We start from the raw sequence: 15,638 nt of genomic DNA, 5'->3' as shown, positions 1-15,638 counted from the left end.
AAGGCAGCTGTAGGGATTGGATTAAAGTCCACATGAAATTTCTCTTGTTAAGATACCCAATTCCCACCGACTATGACATTAGGTGTTGATTTCAAAGAGGAAAACTTAACATCTAGAAATTGGAACACATTAGTAGCATCATCCCATAGTATGCGTTCAGAGCTGCAAGTCAAAGGAGGCTGAAGTTCATCTCCTTAATAGTTCTTTTAAAAATATTGCATATGCAGGTGCAAGAGTAAAAAAAACTACCTATATGAGCATGAAGTTAAGCCGCTTCAAGAAGCTAGGACTTGACTTTGATATGTTCATTGAAGGATAGGACATATGCTAGTAAAAATAGTTTCAAGGAAAGAATATAAGAGTATGTAAACTTGTGTGTATATTATCTTCATGTATTCATTATAAATAGAAATGGTTCAATCCATAGCGACATCCTAATATTCAAATATTTGGAATGTATAATATACTAATATGAAATTCAATCGTCGTGATATTTCATTTATGCATAAGTATGTTTGTTGTGAATTTGTTTAAGTTAATAAAGGATTACGCTAAAATAAAGGAGGATAATTTTAGTGTAATCGGGATTGACTTGGTGACTAAAGTGAATTTTAACACACATCAAGGAAGTTAGGAGGTGCGAAAATGTAAGCTTGTTTGAGTTGTTATAGTTTTAAGTGTTCGGGGTGGAGCCCCTAATCAATGGGGTTCCAAGGGGCGAACGCCCTCTTAGTAGGGGTCTAGGGTAAGCGTCCTTGAAAGCAGGGTCCAATGGGCAGCAGCCCCTGAAGGGGTCCAAGGGGCAGAGCCCTTGGCTGGGATTGAGCTAAAAAATTAAATTGCTTCATTAAAAATGTGTTAGAAAATTTATTTTCTAGAAAATAACCTTTATTTTCAAGATTAAAATTTGGCTCCAAGATGAAGTATATTGAATTAAAAAAGAGATTACTGCCATCACGCAGTTATTGGAAGTTATCCCCAAATTCGAAATAAGGTTTGGGTTACAACCTCTCTGGTTCATACGAATTCACAATCAGTCATATGCTAGTTCTTGTTCTTATAAATTTAAGTTGTATTCAATTTGATTTTCACGTGAACCACCGAGATAATTCGATCTGAAAGTAACTACACGACTCTCAGATTATCTGTTGCAATCTCTAAGTTCCCCAACACTATCACAGTCTTCCAAACTGTGTATTTCCTTTTATCTACCTAAGTAAGTCATGGGCTTCACTCGTTCCCTCCCTTATTACGGCACTTAATGGCCAAACTAGTCCGCTTGTCCATTGAACTGTGTGTAATCTATATGTACAGGGGAAAAGTATTACTTCTTATGAATGTGTAATATTTTTACTACGTAAAAACACCTTTTTTATTAAGTATGTGTAATTTTGTTTTATATATATACACATATTCTCCTCCTTGTAACGAGCTAACGGTGTGTTGATTGTTTTGAAGGGTCAACTTGGCTGTTTTGACGAGAACAAAAGAAGATTAATCTTATTTTATTAAGGCACAAATCACGAGCTAATCACCAGATTAGTTTGGTTTTTCTTCACATATTTATTATGGTGTTTATTGTTTTAAATTAAGCTCAACATGTGTTACCATAATAAATATAAACTCTAGCTGATTTGTTTTTGACTTAGAAATGGAAGTTTCTTAAAATGGATTGACAAATGTAATTTACTGTTCCAAAAGCTGCTAGTTGCTTTCATAAATGTAGAAACGATACGATGGGGTACAAAAGGTCCTTGGAAAAAACCTAGATTAAATTATCAAATAAACAAAGAAGCACATGTCATAATATTTTAGTGAATTTGGCCGCTTACAACTACTCATATTTTACCCGATAGAACTACATGTTTCCATACGACAAACCAAATGACACCGAACTACAAAAAAGTAGTTAATTGATATACGACATCCTCTAAAGTTAAATGACCAAACAAAATCTCCAAACAATGTTTATACTCTATCCACTCCTTGTTCCAAACTAATAAGATTCCTGACCAACATGTATGTTTATATTATTTTTAAAAAAATATTTTAGGATTGGGGAAGATTTGAACAGATACAGTACGTTATTATAATGATATTATAATATTTAATAAAATGTTGGTTATATCTAAAAAAAATATTAATAATAAAATGTCTATTTTGACTATTAAAATCCCTTTTCTAATTGTACCAAAAGTTGCTTGATAGCGTCGTCATACATATATTGAAAACTTTAAACTACGAGACATTGTAATTCCACATAAATATTATATGAAAGCGATGGACATGGTTAAACATATCATCGATCCTTTTATACATATGAGTTAAATTTTATCCTCTATTTTTACAAAATACACAAATGATGGATGATTTTAGGCTCATTTAAATCGTTTTGTTGTAAGCTTTTAAAATGTATATCTCAATTTTTTTGAGCTAGAGTTTATAATAAACTAGATGAATTAACCATTCAAAGAATTTCATATATATTTATGTATACCTTACAAACTTCTAATATCTATATCTATGTCTATACTTGCACTATATAATAATAAAAGAAAGCAACATATTTCCTGTTTAAAATGTATTTTTTTATTTATTCCTACTTAATTTATCAAATTCAAATAAATATGATAAGTATGAATTTGGATTTACAAAAATAATCTAAAATTATATTCCTCATACCAGAAAATAATTTTTTTATTCATAATTATAATTTTTTTATTCATAATTACAATCAACTTTGTAACATCCATTTATTCAAATCTTATTTTTCAAATTTAAATTATTATGATGAGTATATTCTGTTTATCAAGAAACTATTTTCAAAATAGATTCCAAGTACAATTGCCTCCATAACACCAAAAACTTTGTAACTCCCGTTTATTCAAATCTTATTTTTGGGTTATGTTATACAGAAGTGCCGCTCGTTTCATTTTGATGGTCGGTAGATCTGGCTCTTGCAATCAAGCTCAGATGGTTAAAAGATAACATTAAGGCATGGTTAAAAGCTGAGAATCAGAGAAAGGTTGGTGTATATAATAGCAACAAACGTCGGATGACTGATATTGAAAAAATGGCGGAAGTGAGAGCATTGTCGGAAAGAGCTGTTTGTAGAAACTTCATTGCGGAATTTGATAGGTTGAAGCAATTGGATCTTCGGCAGAAATCTAGGTCGAAATGGGCTCTTGAAGGGGACGAGAATTCATCTTTTTTCCATCAAATCATTAACTCCAATATTAGCTCCAACAGGATTAATGGGTTAAGGATTGGTGGGGAATGGGTTACGAATCCAATGGCGGTTAAGGAGTCTTTGTATGAATTTTTTCATCAGCAGTTTTCGGAGCCTATGGCGGTTAGACCGCAGTTTGTATGTCCAAATTTGGCTTCTTTATCCGACGAAGAGGCAAACTTTCTGGAGGTACCTTTCTCTATTAATGAAATAAAGGCGGCCGTATGGGAATGTGAGGGGGACCATGCTCCGGGGCCGGATGGGTTCAATTTCATCTTTGTTAAGAAATGTTGGGCATCGTTGCAAGAGGATTTTCTAAAGCTATTTGATAAGTTTTATTCGGAAGGCACCCTGAATAAGAGTTGTACTTCTTCCTTCATTGCTCTCATCCCCAAGGTTAAAGATCCGATGAGCCCATCTGATTTTAGACCTATTAGTTTGATTGATATCATAAATAAAGTTATTTCCAAGGTGTTGGTTAACAGACTAAAAGGGGTGATGGGTAAGCTAATTTCAGAACATCAGTCGGCGTTTTTGGCAGGAAGGAATATTATGGAGGTCATGGGTTATGGCTACGCTTTATTTAGCTAGGGCTTCAGTTTTAGTAAATGGGTCCCCAACTAGGGAATTCGACTGTACTCGTGGGCTTCGTCAGGGTGATCCACTGTCTCCGTTTTTATTTGTATTGGCGATGGAAGCATTAACAGGTTTTGTGAAACAGGCAGTAACTATTGGCTTATTTCATGGTATTAGTCTCTCTAATGAAGGCGCTCCTTTATCACATTTTGCCTATGCAGATGATGTAATGTTTGTTGGGGAATGGTCTATAGCCAACTCTAATAATCTTCGCCGTTTACTTAGATGCTTTTTCCTTGTTTCGGGGTTGAAAGTTAATCTTGCGAAGTGTAGTGTCTATGGTATTGGTGTAAGTGATCAAGAAATCTCTCATATGGCGAATATACTAAGTTGCAAGCAAGGATCTTTACCTTTTAAACACCTTGGTATTCTTGTCGGGGCTAATATGAATCTCGTGCGGAATTGGAAGACGGTTTTGGATATTTTTAGGAACCGTCTCTCCCTGTGGAAAGCCAAGACGTTGTCGTATGGCGGAAGGATAACCCTTATTAAATCGGTATTGAATTCTCTCCCTACTTATTATTTCTCATTATTTAAAGCTCCAATTCAGGTTTTGGAGTCTCTGGATAAAATCCGTAGAGTATTCTTTTGGGGGGGTCGGAAGAAAAAGCAAAAATGAACTGGGTTGCATGGGATAAAACAATTGCTCCTGTTGAATTTGGGGGACTTAGTTTTGGCTCTCTTAGGGACGCTAATTTAGCAATGTTAGCAAAATGGTGGTGGAGGTTTAAAACAGAAAAAGAAGGCTTATGGAGGAAAGTTATTTGGGCTATTCATCATAATCCAAGAGCATGGAGCGATATCCCCGTTAAAATTTCGGTTCCAGGTCCTTGGAAGAGTATAATTAGCATTCGGCAGGTCTTTGTTCTCGCTGATATCGATTTGAACCGGGCTGTGAAAGCTTCAGTTTCTAATGGTAACCATATCTCTTTTTGGCTGGATTGCTGGTTGGAACCGGACCCTCTGTATATTTGTTTCCTAGAATTATTTAAGTTGGAAAAACAATGTGTGGTGGCTGATGAGGTTGTTACTGGAAGTTTTGGAAGTAGTTTTCAACTTAATTGGAACTGGTCTTGCTCACAATTTAATGTCGTAGAGTCGGATCAGTTACAACAGTTGATATCCCTTCTCGACTGTGTTAATCTCCAGGTTGGACGCGATTACTGGTGCTGGAATTATGACCCATCAGGCTGTTTCTCAGTCTCGGGTCTGAAAAGTCTCCTCGGTTCAGCGAATAGGGAGCGGCCTAACAGAGTGTTTGAGTGGAATAATTGGGTTCCTAAAAAGGTGGCTATCATGGCATGGAGATCAGAAATGGAAAAGTTACCGACCAAGTGTGCCCTTTCGGCTCGCAACATTCCTGTACAAGACCTGAGGTGTTTATTATGTAATGAATATGATGAGTCAAGTGAGCATTTATTTGTTTCATGCCATTTTACGCAAATAATTTGGCAAAATATCGCATCTTGGGGAATATGGAGAATGAGGAATGAGGTTATATTCAGGCAAGGATCCCCGAATACCGTTAAGGTCTTGGAAGAAATTAAAGCAATGGCGTACTTATGGGTAAAAAACAGATCAAAGGAAGCACAGTTTTCATGGGATGATTGGTGTCGCTTTAGATGTTTTGGTTAAAAAAGTGTGATTTAGTTTAAGATGGTGTAACGTTTTATGTCCTTGGTGTATATGTAAACTTGGTTGTAATTTTTGGTGGTAGCATCTTGCTACAATGAATAAAAATTTCTGTCAGCCGTTTAAAAAAAAACACCCCTTTATCTTCATTTAGTCTTTCAAATTCACGTATGGTAGGCAACGCAATTCTTAAAGAAATTAAATTATTTCCTACTTTGAATAACTAACATTCTTATTTATAATCTACGTCACAAAAACATTTACCGATTCATATAAGTGTAGGCAACACAATTCTTAAAAAAATTAAATTATTTCATACTTTGAATCACAAACATTATTATTTATAATCTTCGTCACAAAAACATTTACCGATGTTCTTTATTATTACACAAATAATCATATAAAAAATAATAATATTTGACACGTACTGAGTTGCTAGGTGGTTATATGAATTATGATACAATTTATTGTTTCTCATTCTCATTATACAAGGAAATGTCAAAAAGATCTAACCCTCAAATTCGTTGTTCTTCTAAAAACCCTACCAACATTGATACATCAAATTGTAAGTTTTTTTATTATCCACATGTCTTATTTGTAAAATACAATGAAACACACGTAAATAAACAAAAATACAACATATGTCAACACAACTGATTATACATAAATCATATTTTTTTATGCCTCTACCATAATTTTCATCAAAATTTTATAATTTGTAATTTAAAGTATAATTAAATGATGTTTTGTTTGATCCCATCGCAACTAGAGGGTCTTTTTACTTATATATATATATATATATATATATATATATATATATATATATATATATATATGTGTGTGTGTGTTTGTATGTATATATATATATATATATATCTTAAAAGAGTAGCGAGACTAATGTTTTACTATAACATTGATAAATATAATCACATTGCAATGGCAAAGCCGAAATTTCGTAAAACACCATACCTTAAAAGTTGTAAGAGAAAAGCATAAAGAAAGTAAAATGCGAAACTTTTAAGAAGCTTTAACGACTTGAACATTTGTGCTTTGGTGATATGTACATTAGAACTCGCAACTCAGTTTTGAAAAAAGTTACACCTTAACTTAAATTTCTTTTTGAACGGTAGATCAACTGGATTTTCAGCTTACTCCAAAGGGCCAGCATATGCTGTTTAAACCCTTCACTCCAAGTTCGAATCCCTCCCAGAGGTGTTCTCCCATATTTACATAATTTTGCACTTAGTAGGAATCGAACCTGAGACCTCCCCAGGAGGAAACCACTTAGTAGAAAACCCCCTGACCAACTGGGCTATACCATATTGTCCCTTAACGTAAATAAATATGTTGTAATGTCCTATTCGGATTTTTATAATACATTATATTTTAAAAGTTATAAGAAAAAATAAAAAGAATGGGCGAGTCGCGTGTTAAAATCTAGTTGAGCAAAAAAAATCAAAAGATATGAGGTTTAAATATTAAGTCTACCTAAAGTTGAGAGGGATATTTACATAATTTTGCACTTAGTAGGAATCGAACCTGAGACCTCCTCAGGAGGAAACCACTTAGTGGAAAACCTCCTGACCAACTGGGTTATACCATATTGGCCCTTAACGTAAATAAATATGTTGTAATGTCGTATTCGGATTTTAATAATACATTATATTTTAAAAGTTATAAGAGAAAATAAAAAGAATGGGTGAGTCGCGTGTTAAAATCTAGTTGAGCAAAAAAAAAAAAATCAAAAGATATGAGGTTTAAATATTTAGTCTACCTAAAGTTGAGAGGGGTATATTGTACTTTTATAAGGAAGGCATCCTTTAAGTTTAAAAAAAGTAATGTCTTAAGAGGCTTGTTTCATGTGCTTAACCTAGATGTACATAATTATTTGACATGGTAAAAACTGATTTACTGACATAACCCATAGAGCCCTAAACCAGGGTGACCTCACATTTGGGAATCATGGTTCTTAAACTGATAAAGGTCACACATTCACATCAGAAAACATCAACTATTCAAAACATCAACTCATAGTAGTTTGACATAACAATCAAAGTCATAACTAGTCTACTAAGATCGGTATGATGCCAAACTTCAGGATATGCTAGCCTTCAATCCATGTCGTTGACCTCCTATCAAGCATTAATATCCATTTAACCTAGCACACACACTAAAAAGTCAGCTACACTGAGTCAGTCTTTGTTTTTAGGTTACAAACATTAATTAATTTATTTATTTCGATACAAAAATCTAGTAAATGTTATTCTATAATATAACAATTGTTGAAACTTCTTATGAATAGTATATTAATTGGGCAACTATAGCATACTAATTACATTTTTGTCATCCATCTTTCTTATGTTGAAAACCCCTTTTTTGATCCACGAATGATATTTATCAAAGTTAAGTGATATACTTAGAATATAAATTAAATTTGATTTATTAAATTTGTATTTTTTATATCAATGTAATTCTAAATAGTTACCTTATTATCCATTTAAATCTTGATAAATTTTATTAGGAAAGTTTTTATATTAAGTAATAAGAATGTGTTTTTCTATTTATTTGTTTCTTTTGTATTCTTTTGATCTAAAAATACTCTAGACAGTTTTTTCTTTCGATTATGATAGCGAGTGCCAGTACCTTAAAGAAGCAAAACGACACTGATCGAACTCCCGTCGCGAAGCACGGAAAAATTCTACTAGTTAAATTGTAATTAATGAACATCAATAATGCACGTCACCATCAATCATCAATGTAATTAAACATCAAAGTGTTAAGTAGGCTCCACCATAAACTAATTGTCGCATATCCCCTTGGGAGTAGCCCACTAGTGTTGGTGAGTTAGATAGAGTTTAGAATAGTAGGAGGTCATGAGTTCAATTCTCATAGTATGCAAGTTTAGCAGTTAAAAAAATTAATTGTCACATGGCCAAGCGGACTTATACAGCCATAAGAGTCCATCAACACCTACTACGTTGTCGCGTTCACATGGCCCATCAATACTTTCTAGTAACAAATACTAGACATCAATAACTCTAGCAGAAAGTGTTAGACATGAACATTTTATCATCAGTTCTGTCATATCTGTATACATGACCTACATCATGTAACTTCAATTCTTGGAACACCAATATGCACATAATAGGTAACCGACACATCAAATAGCTTCACGAATAGACGTGGATGGTTGCAAGAATATCAACCCAAATTGGTAATAAAAATGGGCATCTAGAACTCACCTGGGATTTAGCTTATTTATCGGTTACATGTACAATCTAACACTTAAACTCTTAGTCAACTGGTCAAAGACTAACATGAAACCACATAAACTTTTCTCATTAAATCTGTCTTGTAGCTACTTACTATTTGTGAATGCTAACTATTTATGAATCTATGTAAGAATACTAAGGGGACTAGGGGTGGTTCACTAGTGATAGAATCTATCACTCTCACTATCCAATCAAGTCATGCCATGTGTACAACCAATATTCTATCACTAGTGATAGAAATGTAGGAGGGGTGGAATCACTAGTGATGGGATTCCAATGTACAAATTATAATGCACAATGTACAAGATACCATTCATTCACTCATTCACAAAACAACAAACAAGTTCAAAGTTCAACGCGTGCTCGGATCCACGCCGTGATACTTCAACGCGTTAAAAAAATGGAGGCGGCGGTGTACAAATTGCCCATCAGCGTGATGGGTGGCCGAACACGGACCACCCCGGGTCCTCTAACTATGTTTGTGAATACTCTAGAACAAATACTTGCCTTCTTCCATGTCAAGAATCTCTAACAATGGTGACTTCTCGGATTTGGTCTTTTTTCATGTCGGGATCTAGACTTTTTACTTCGAAATGCTTTAAAGGCTATCATTTCATATATAAATCATCAAAGTGTGAACTTTTTACATGATTCTCACCTATAAAGCATGATGAACAAGACCCAAACTTGCGTGCTCGAAAATTACCATGCACACAAGGTACTTTGATCTGAGATGATGAAACAATCTTGAATCCTCAACCTTCTCATAATACCGATTTCAAGTTGAAATAGGTCTCTCTTCTAAGAACCTTGCCCATAATACCGATTTCAAATTGAAATAGGTATCTCTCTCACCAGGGTAGGTGAAGAAAGTTGCAAAAATGAGGAGCATGGTTCAAGTCTCCTTTTCATATTAGGGCTTTCCATGCAAATAATAGGTACGTTTTGGTTCGTGGGCCAGATCAAGCTTTAAGTGAAGCTCGGGTTGGGCGAGGGCTCGTTTAATAAACAAAAATAATGTTAGGTTGATTCGAGCTCGTTTAAACTCTGCTCAATTATCAAAATACTTTAATTATGAAGAACCAAAACGAATAGAATTCATTGCTACAAAGAATCAAGACGAAGATCCACAACTCAATAATAAGACAAAAGAAACAAGTCATGAATATGTCAGCACAAACAATGATCAGCATGCAGAAGAAGTTGTTCATTCATCACATTTAGATCATCACAACCCTGGTGAGATATTCTGCTACTAATGAAGGAAGCAAAATTTAAAGTCAAAAGTCTATTACTAATGATCAAGTTTAGAGGGTGACAATTCATTCAGTTACATGTTTTTAGTACTCCCTCCGTCCCATTAAAAGTGTCCGATTTTGAATTTTCAAAGTCTTTATTTGTAAACTTTGACCTTAAATAATTTTGTTTGTGTTAAATAATACTTGATGAAAATTATATGATTTGAGGGTGTTTTACAAGTGTTTTTATTGGGTTAATTTTCATCAAGTTTTATATACCACAAAAATATATAATTAAAGTCAAAGTTTATAAATAAAGACTTTGAAAATTCAAAATAAGACACATTTAATGGGACGGAGGTAGTATTATTTTTACAATTGACGAATCAAATCAAACCAATCTGAGCAACAATTAATTCATGTTTCTAAGTGTGGGGAAATTAACTTACATTTTTATTTGTTCTCCAAGTGATGCCCCCCACCACACACACATACAAATACAAAGAAAGAAAGAAAGAAAGAAAGAAAGAAAGAAAGAAAGAAAGAAAGAAAGAAAAGGAAAGGAAAGGAAAAAAAGAGAGCCCAGACAAGCACATGTACCAAAGAGCTAGCGATAAAAGTTATAAGTACACTTATTGCCCACAGAGAGCACTTCCAAATGACAGGAAATTAATGAAGAATTGAAGATGACGATGTGGCATGGGTCTCTCATGGAACAACACTCCATGTGTATGAACTGGTTGTAGTGGTATATGTGGACCTCTCTTATTTTGTCTTTTGTTTTAGAAAAAAAAATTATAATTTTAAAGTATGAATTTAGTTTTATAAACTTAAGGTTTATGTTTATGAATTTTTATAAACCTTTTAATGTTTCAATTTTATAAACTTTTATTTTAAGTTTTTCTAAGGTTATAAACTACTTAATAATTTTATGTACGCAAAGTTATAAGATTTAGACACACCCACCCACACATGCATGCATATATGTATAATATATCTATCATTCTGAACCCAAGGAAGTTAAACAGTGTTGAGTCATACCATAAACAATGGCTAACATTTGTTTACTTTGTCAAATATTATTTGTATTGCACATAAATCATAATTAATCAGATGGAAACAGTGCTAATCAAACCTAAAATGACACCTAAATTTGGATCCAGAAGTATAGTTCAAGCATGGGCGGACCTACTTTATTGGGTGGGTGGGCGGCCGCACCCCTTGAAAAAAAAAATTTAGTGGTATTTTTCGTGAAAAATCCCGACCGCACTCCTTGGAAATTTTCGTCCGCACCCCTTAGAAAAAAATGTTAGGAATTTATATAAAAAAATTGTGAATACAGATTGAAACCCGATCAAATTATGTAACCCCTTTAATAAAACTTAAATTCAATCCATCAAGCCCAATAACTTAATACACATTCAAGCCCCATTCCAACTACTAGTTTTGTTAAACAAAATCAGTCCACGTAATAAAAAAAAAACCCAAATCGTTGGTGGTTTTGTTGATTATATGATTGTTGGTTGGTAAATAACAATACTAGGGCTTGAAATTCAAAATTTTAAATTGAAAATTAAGGAACATGTGCTATGGTTGAACGCTTGAAGATCCTTGTTTATTTTGTATGTGATAGGATTAGGAAAGATCAATGAGTAGTGAAGTTATGTCACGATTTCTCAAGAGGAAAGGGGTTGAGCCACTTTTTTTCGTCGGATTCTTCTAATTAAAGACCGATGCATGTTTTAGATAAGTTTTTTTGTTCTTTTATTTAATGATTAAGAGAAATAGAAGTATGGATAATTTGAATGTTGATGCTTTTTTGTTTGTTAATGTGATAGGAAGTTAGGAACTAGGGTTTGATTGTTTGACAAATTGAAATGGACCCGGCCTAATCTGATTCGACCTGCTATGAAACTTTGTTTGTTTGTATTTACTTGTTTTACATGACCCGATCCGACTCGCTATGAACCGATTTTTTTATATAGTTAGGGGTCTAAAATCTTTAAAAAATTTCTGCACCCCCAGGAAAAAAAATCCTGGGTCCGCTACTGATTTAAGTGGAGTTAAATGATCAATCAAACAAAACGACACCTAATTGTTCTCTTGAATGTTGACATGCATTTTGAAAACCCTTATGGCAAAGTGACTGAGAATCTTGCATGGCCTATTATTTCAGTTAATTAAGCGTCCGGCCAATTAAGTTAATGCCATATGCAGTGATTCTAACTTGAAAGAACTAATGTATTCATGGTAATTTTCTTTTTCTTTAACAACCTTTTATCTAGTTACATATATCAATAAAAATAAAGAATAAACATTTTATTAAGCAAAAACATAACACATGTACTTCACCTAGAAAATAAGCTTATAATGAGTGCTAATGATTTATTATTATTATTATTTTTTTTTTGAAACGACAAATATTAATCCTACTACTATACTTTACACCAAAATTCAATAATATTGTCATCATTCCCTAGATTAACCTGAGACCCCCATGTACCTCTATCAAGTGGGCTAGCCCACGTTAGCGAATGCTATCGATTTAACAACGTTCTACCAATTATGTAAAATGTCATAATTTCTTGCACTTACATATTACACAAAGGTATACTTAAGAGCACCCACAACGTGTGGGTTTGTGGGTGTCCGGACAAAGGTCGCCAAAGGCGAACACTACTGCGGACAAACCTTACCATGTGACTACGGTCCGAAGTGAAGTCCGTTTGGGATTCCGCAATCCCGGACTCCTTCCGGACGTTGAGTGGTGGACCTGAATCCAACCCAACGGCTATATAAAAAAGAGACAAAAGTGGGAATTTGTAATCTTAAAATAAATGGAACGAGAGTAAATTAAATGACGCTAACGAAAGAGACATGGTACTATGGTAATAAATAAAATAAAATACTCAAATAAATTTCAAAAACTAAACATTTCGAGACTTGTGTTTTAATTTTAGTTTTAAATAATATTCGATTATTTACAAATATATATAAACGAAACACTAAAAATAAACTATTAATATTATTATTAAGGTAATTTGATTTATATAATTAATTGTAAAAGTAGGTGATGTTGTGAGTATATAAGGTGGTGTTTTGTGGAGATTTATGGAAGTTTGCCGTTGCAGAATAGGAAGACTTTTAAGAAAGTTTGAAAATCTGATTTCACGATGAGGTGACATTTTCTGAAGGTTTGTGGAAGTTTACCACCATGGGTGCTCTAAAACACAAATAATTAAACCACTTATTGTACACTAATTTCATCAAAATGAGCTTCAGAAAAGCTCACTATAAGATCTTTGCTAGAACACAAATGGATATTGGTGGTACACATCTCCATAATGGGCTCATGCAATCAATTAAATTTACCTTAATTAGCTCCACAGTTATCTTGAATTCAGTAGTTATTGGCCACCGCAGATAATCTTTGTTGCAACATGGAGAGATCAGATGACACTGGTTCATCATTCACCTGCAAAATATTAATAAAACCTCCCTATTGAGTTATGTTACACAAAAAGATAGCATCATATATTCACCTAACAACACAAAAAGATAGCATTATATTCCAACTCATGCAAACTTTGAAACAATTGGAGTTATGTTACAAAATAAATCACCTTAGTTTGGATAGAGTGAATCAACCGTTGGTTTGCTTTAGTACAACTGCAGCTTATAACATCATAACCTTCGCCGGAGATCGCTTTTAGAATTCTTGAAAGAGGGAAACCATGTTCTATTAAGCAACTATTGACCAAAACATGAACTCCCCCATTACAAGAACTAATTGATATGGTATTAGGAAGCAAATTCATTTGCTTTTCTTCCTCAGTATTTGTAGCTGGACTAGGAACACCGGCCTCCACAAAATTCTTCAGCCGGTCTCTCTTGACACTTAGCACTTTAATTTTTTCTTGCATGTATTTGATGTAATTCACCGCCTGATGCATATGATCCGATGTAGACCGCTTCCCCTAAACACAATTTTAAACGTACAATAATTAGGTATCGACCAGATTAATCATTCGTCTGGGATAGAGGTAAGGTTTGCGCTCAGCTCTGGTTGTTTGTTTGAACGAATCAAGCACACCTAGCTAGTTATCAAGTTAGGAAGAAACCCTAAACAACTTGAAGCGACGAAAAGAGCTTACCTTAACATAATTAAGGGGAAGTAGACCCCTAAGTGAAGCATAAAGCTCAGCCATATCGCGCCTTCGTTGTCTTTCGAGCTCCCTATGAGCCAATTTTCTTTGTGTATGCTCATCTTTACTATCATCTACCCCTTGATCAGTTGTTCCTGAATTCGGTTTAGATGAAGGTGAGTGATCTCCGTGCAGTTTCCGAGCTTTGGTGAGTGGAATATTTGTAGTGGACTCCATAGGGACATGATCATGAAGGTTGAGTACAAGATCTTGTTGATTTCTTGCCGGTTGTTGGAAGGAAATTAAAGAAGGAATCTGGTGAAATACCAGGTCATCACTATGCTTGAAAGAGAACATAATAATATATGATGATCTCTAGGTTAAGCCCACCAGGATTTGATCAACCACTATATATATTTGGGGGATCATACGAGTATAAAATACATGTTAAAATAGTGATTATAAAGATATGTCTATCTGTGATATCTTCAACCTAACAAGATTTCTTGACATATCTTTCCTGTTAATTATTAAGTATTAAGTAGTATTTTCTTTTTTGTAAACATTTTTAAATTCATGTGTACCATCTCCCGAATATCTTCTTTATCTTTTATGTCCATATTATTTGTGGGTTTTTTATTTAATTTGTTAGGTTAAAATACTTTAGTTTTGAATATATATGGAACCCCACCTATCTGCATTCACACTGGACAGTGGATCAACATCCAACCAAGATTAAAAAAAAACAAAAAACAAAAACAACGCTCACAAACACATCATTTTGGTTAATGGTTGTATTTATCGGTAAAAAAGTCGAGTTGAATACATTATAATTATAAAATAATTATAAATAAACATTAATGCTTTACATTCATCTCTGGCTGTAAAAAAAGGACTGAATTTTTTTCTTTAAACAATTTAGACTAGTGGGTATGGTTCGGCTCATCTCCACGGGGATGAGCCTCCACGTAGGCGCCACGTAAACGGCTCGTGGGGGATGAGCCAAATGAAGGATGGAGGGGGATGGAGGATGGGGCCCCACCTCATTATTTTATAATTTCCTATTGTTTAATTTAATAACCAAGTTAATAAAAACTTTATAAAATTTAAAAAACACCACATAAAACAACATAAATAATTTCATTTCATAACATAAAAAAAATTACATTCCCTAAAAAAAAAGAAACCGAAAATAAAAAATAAAAAAATTACATTTCCTAAAAAAAAAAAAGAAACCGAAAATAAAAAATAAAAAAAATTACGTTTCCTAAAACCTACGACGTCCATTTTTTTTTCACCTCTTCTTTCATCCTCCGATAAACCTCGCGTTCATCCTCCGGAACCGAGTCGAGATCCAACCGCATAATTCTAAAATCTTCCGCTCGAGCATAGTCGGACGATACGTTTTTCTTGTGAGAATACTTTTCGGCCGCGAACTCTTTGAACGAACGGAAATTGCGAAGCCCCCCACGAAGGATCCATAGTC

At 33.9% G+C, this 15,638-nt stretch overlaps 2 protein-coding genes across 4 annotated transcripts; one reads left to right on the top strand and one right to left on the bottom strand.

The window, feature by feature from the left end:
* Positions 1–4,480: 4,480 nt before the first annotated feature.
* LOC118486612 lies at positions 4,481–5,500 on the top strand. Its single transcript, XM_035983175.1, has one exon. It carries the CDS (start codon positions 4,481–4,483, stop codon positions 5,498–5,500), a length of 1,020 nt encoding a protein of 339 aa, XP_035839068.1.
* A 1,924-nt stretch (positions 5,501–7,424) lies between these two features.
* LOC110905069 (transcription factor bHLH36) lies at positions 7,425–14,658 on the bottom strand. Of its 3 annotated transcripts, none has more exons than XM_022150955.2 (4): positions 14,162–14,658; positions 13,631–13,984; positions 13,380–13,482; positions 7,425–7,667 (listed from the first exon to the last, which is right to left on the bottom strand). In XM_022150955.2, exons 1-3 carry the CDS (start codon positions 14,507–14,509, stop codon positions 13,408–13,410), a joined length of 777 nt encoding a protein of 258 aa, XP_022006647.1. In that variant the 5' UTR covers positions 14,510–14,658; the 3' UTR covers positions 7,425–7,667; positions 13,380–13,407. The 3 variants fall into 3 exon arrangements, with proteins under 3 accessions (XP_022006647.1, XP_022006646.1, XP_035839461.1); XM_022150954.2 differs by having other exon boundaries at positions 7,425–7,655; XM_035983568.1 differs by lacking the exon at positions 7,425–7,667 and having other exon boundaries at positions 9,825–13,482.
* Between the last annotated feature and the right edge of the window lie 980 nt (positions 14,659–15,638).

Source organism: Helianthus annuus, chromosome 14, assembly GCF_002127325.2.
Source record: "Helianthus annuus cultivar XRQ/B chromosome 14, HanXRQr2.0-SUNRISE, whole genome shotgun sequence".
Classification (NCBI taxonomy): Eukaryota; Viridiplantae; Streptophyta; class Magnoliopsida; order Asterales; family Asteraceae; genus Helianthus; species Helianthus annuus.
The sequence above is the reverse complement of the archived record's forward strand: the minus strand, read 5'-3'. Positions and strand labels throughout refer to the sequence as shown.

Excerpts from the sequence above, each read along its gene's own strand:
- LOC118486612 (XM_035983175.1), top strand. The coding sequence starts at position 4,481 with ATGAACTGGGTTGCATGGGATAAAACAATTGCTCCTGTTGAATTTGGG.
- LOC110905069 (XM_022150955.2), bottom strand. The coding sequence starts at position 14,509 with ATGTTCTCTTTCAAGCATAGTGATGACCTGGTATTTCACCAGATTCCT. Across the intron at positions 13,985-14,161 it reads TTCCCCTTAATTATGTTAAG|GGGAAGCGGTCTACATCGGA; the intron begins GTAAGCTCTTTT and ends AATTGTGTTTAG. Across the intron at positions 13,483-13,630 it reads TTCACTCTATCCAAACTAAG|GTGAATGATGAACCAGTGTC; the intron begins GTGATTTATTTT and ends AATATTTTGCAG.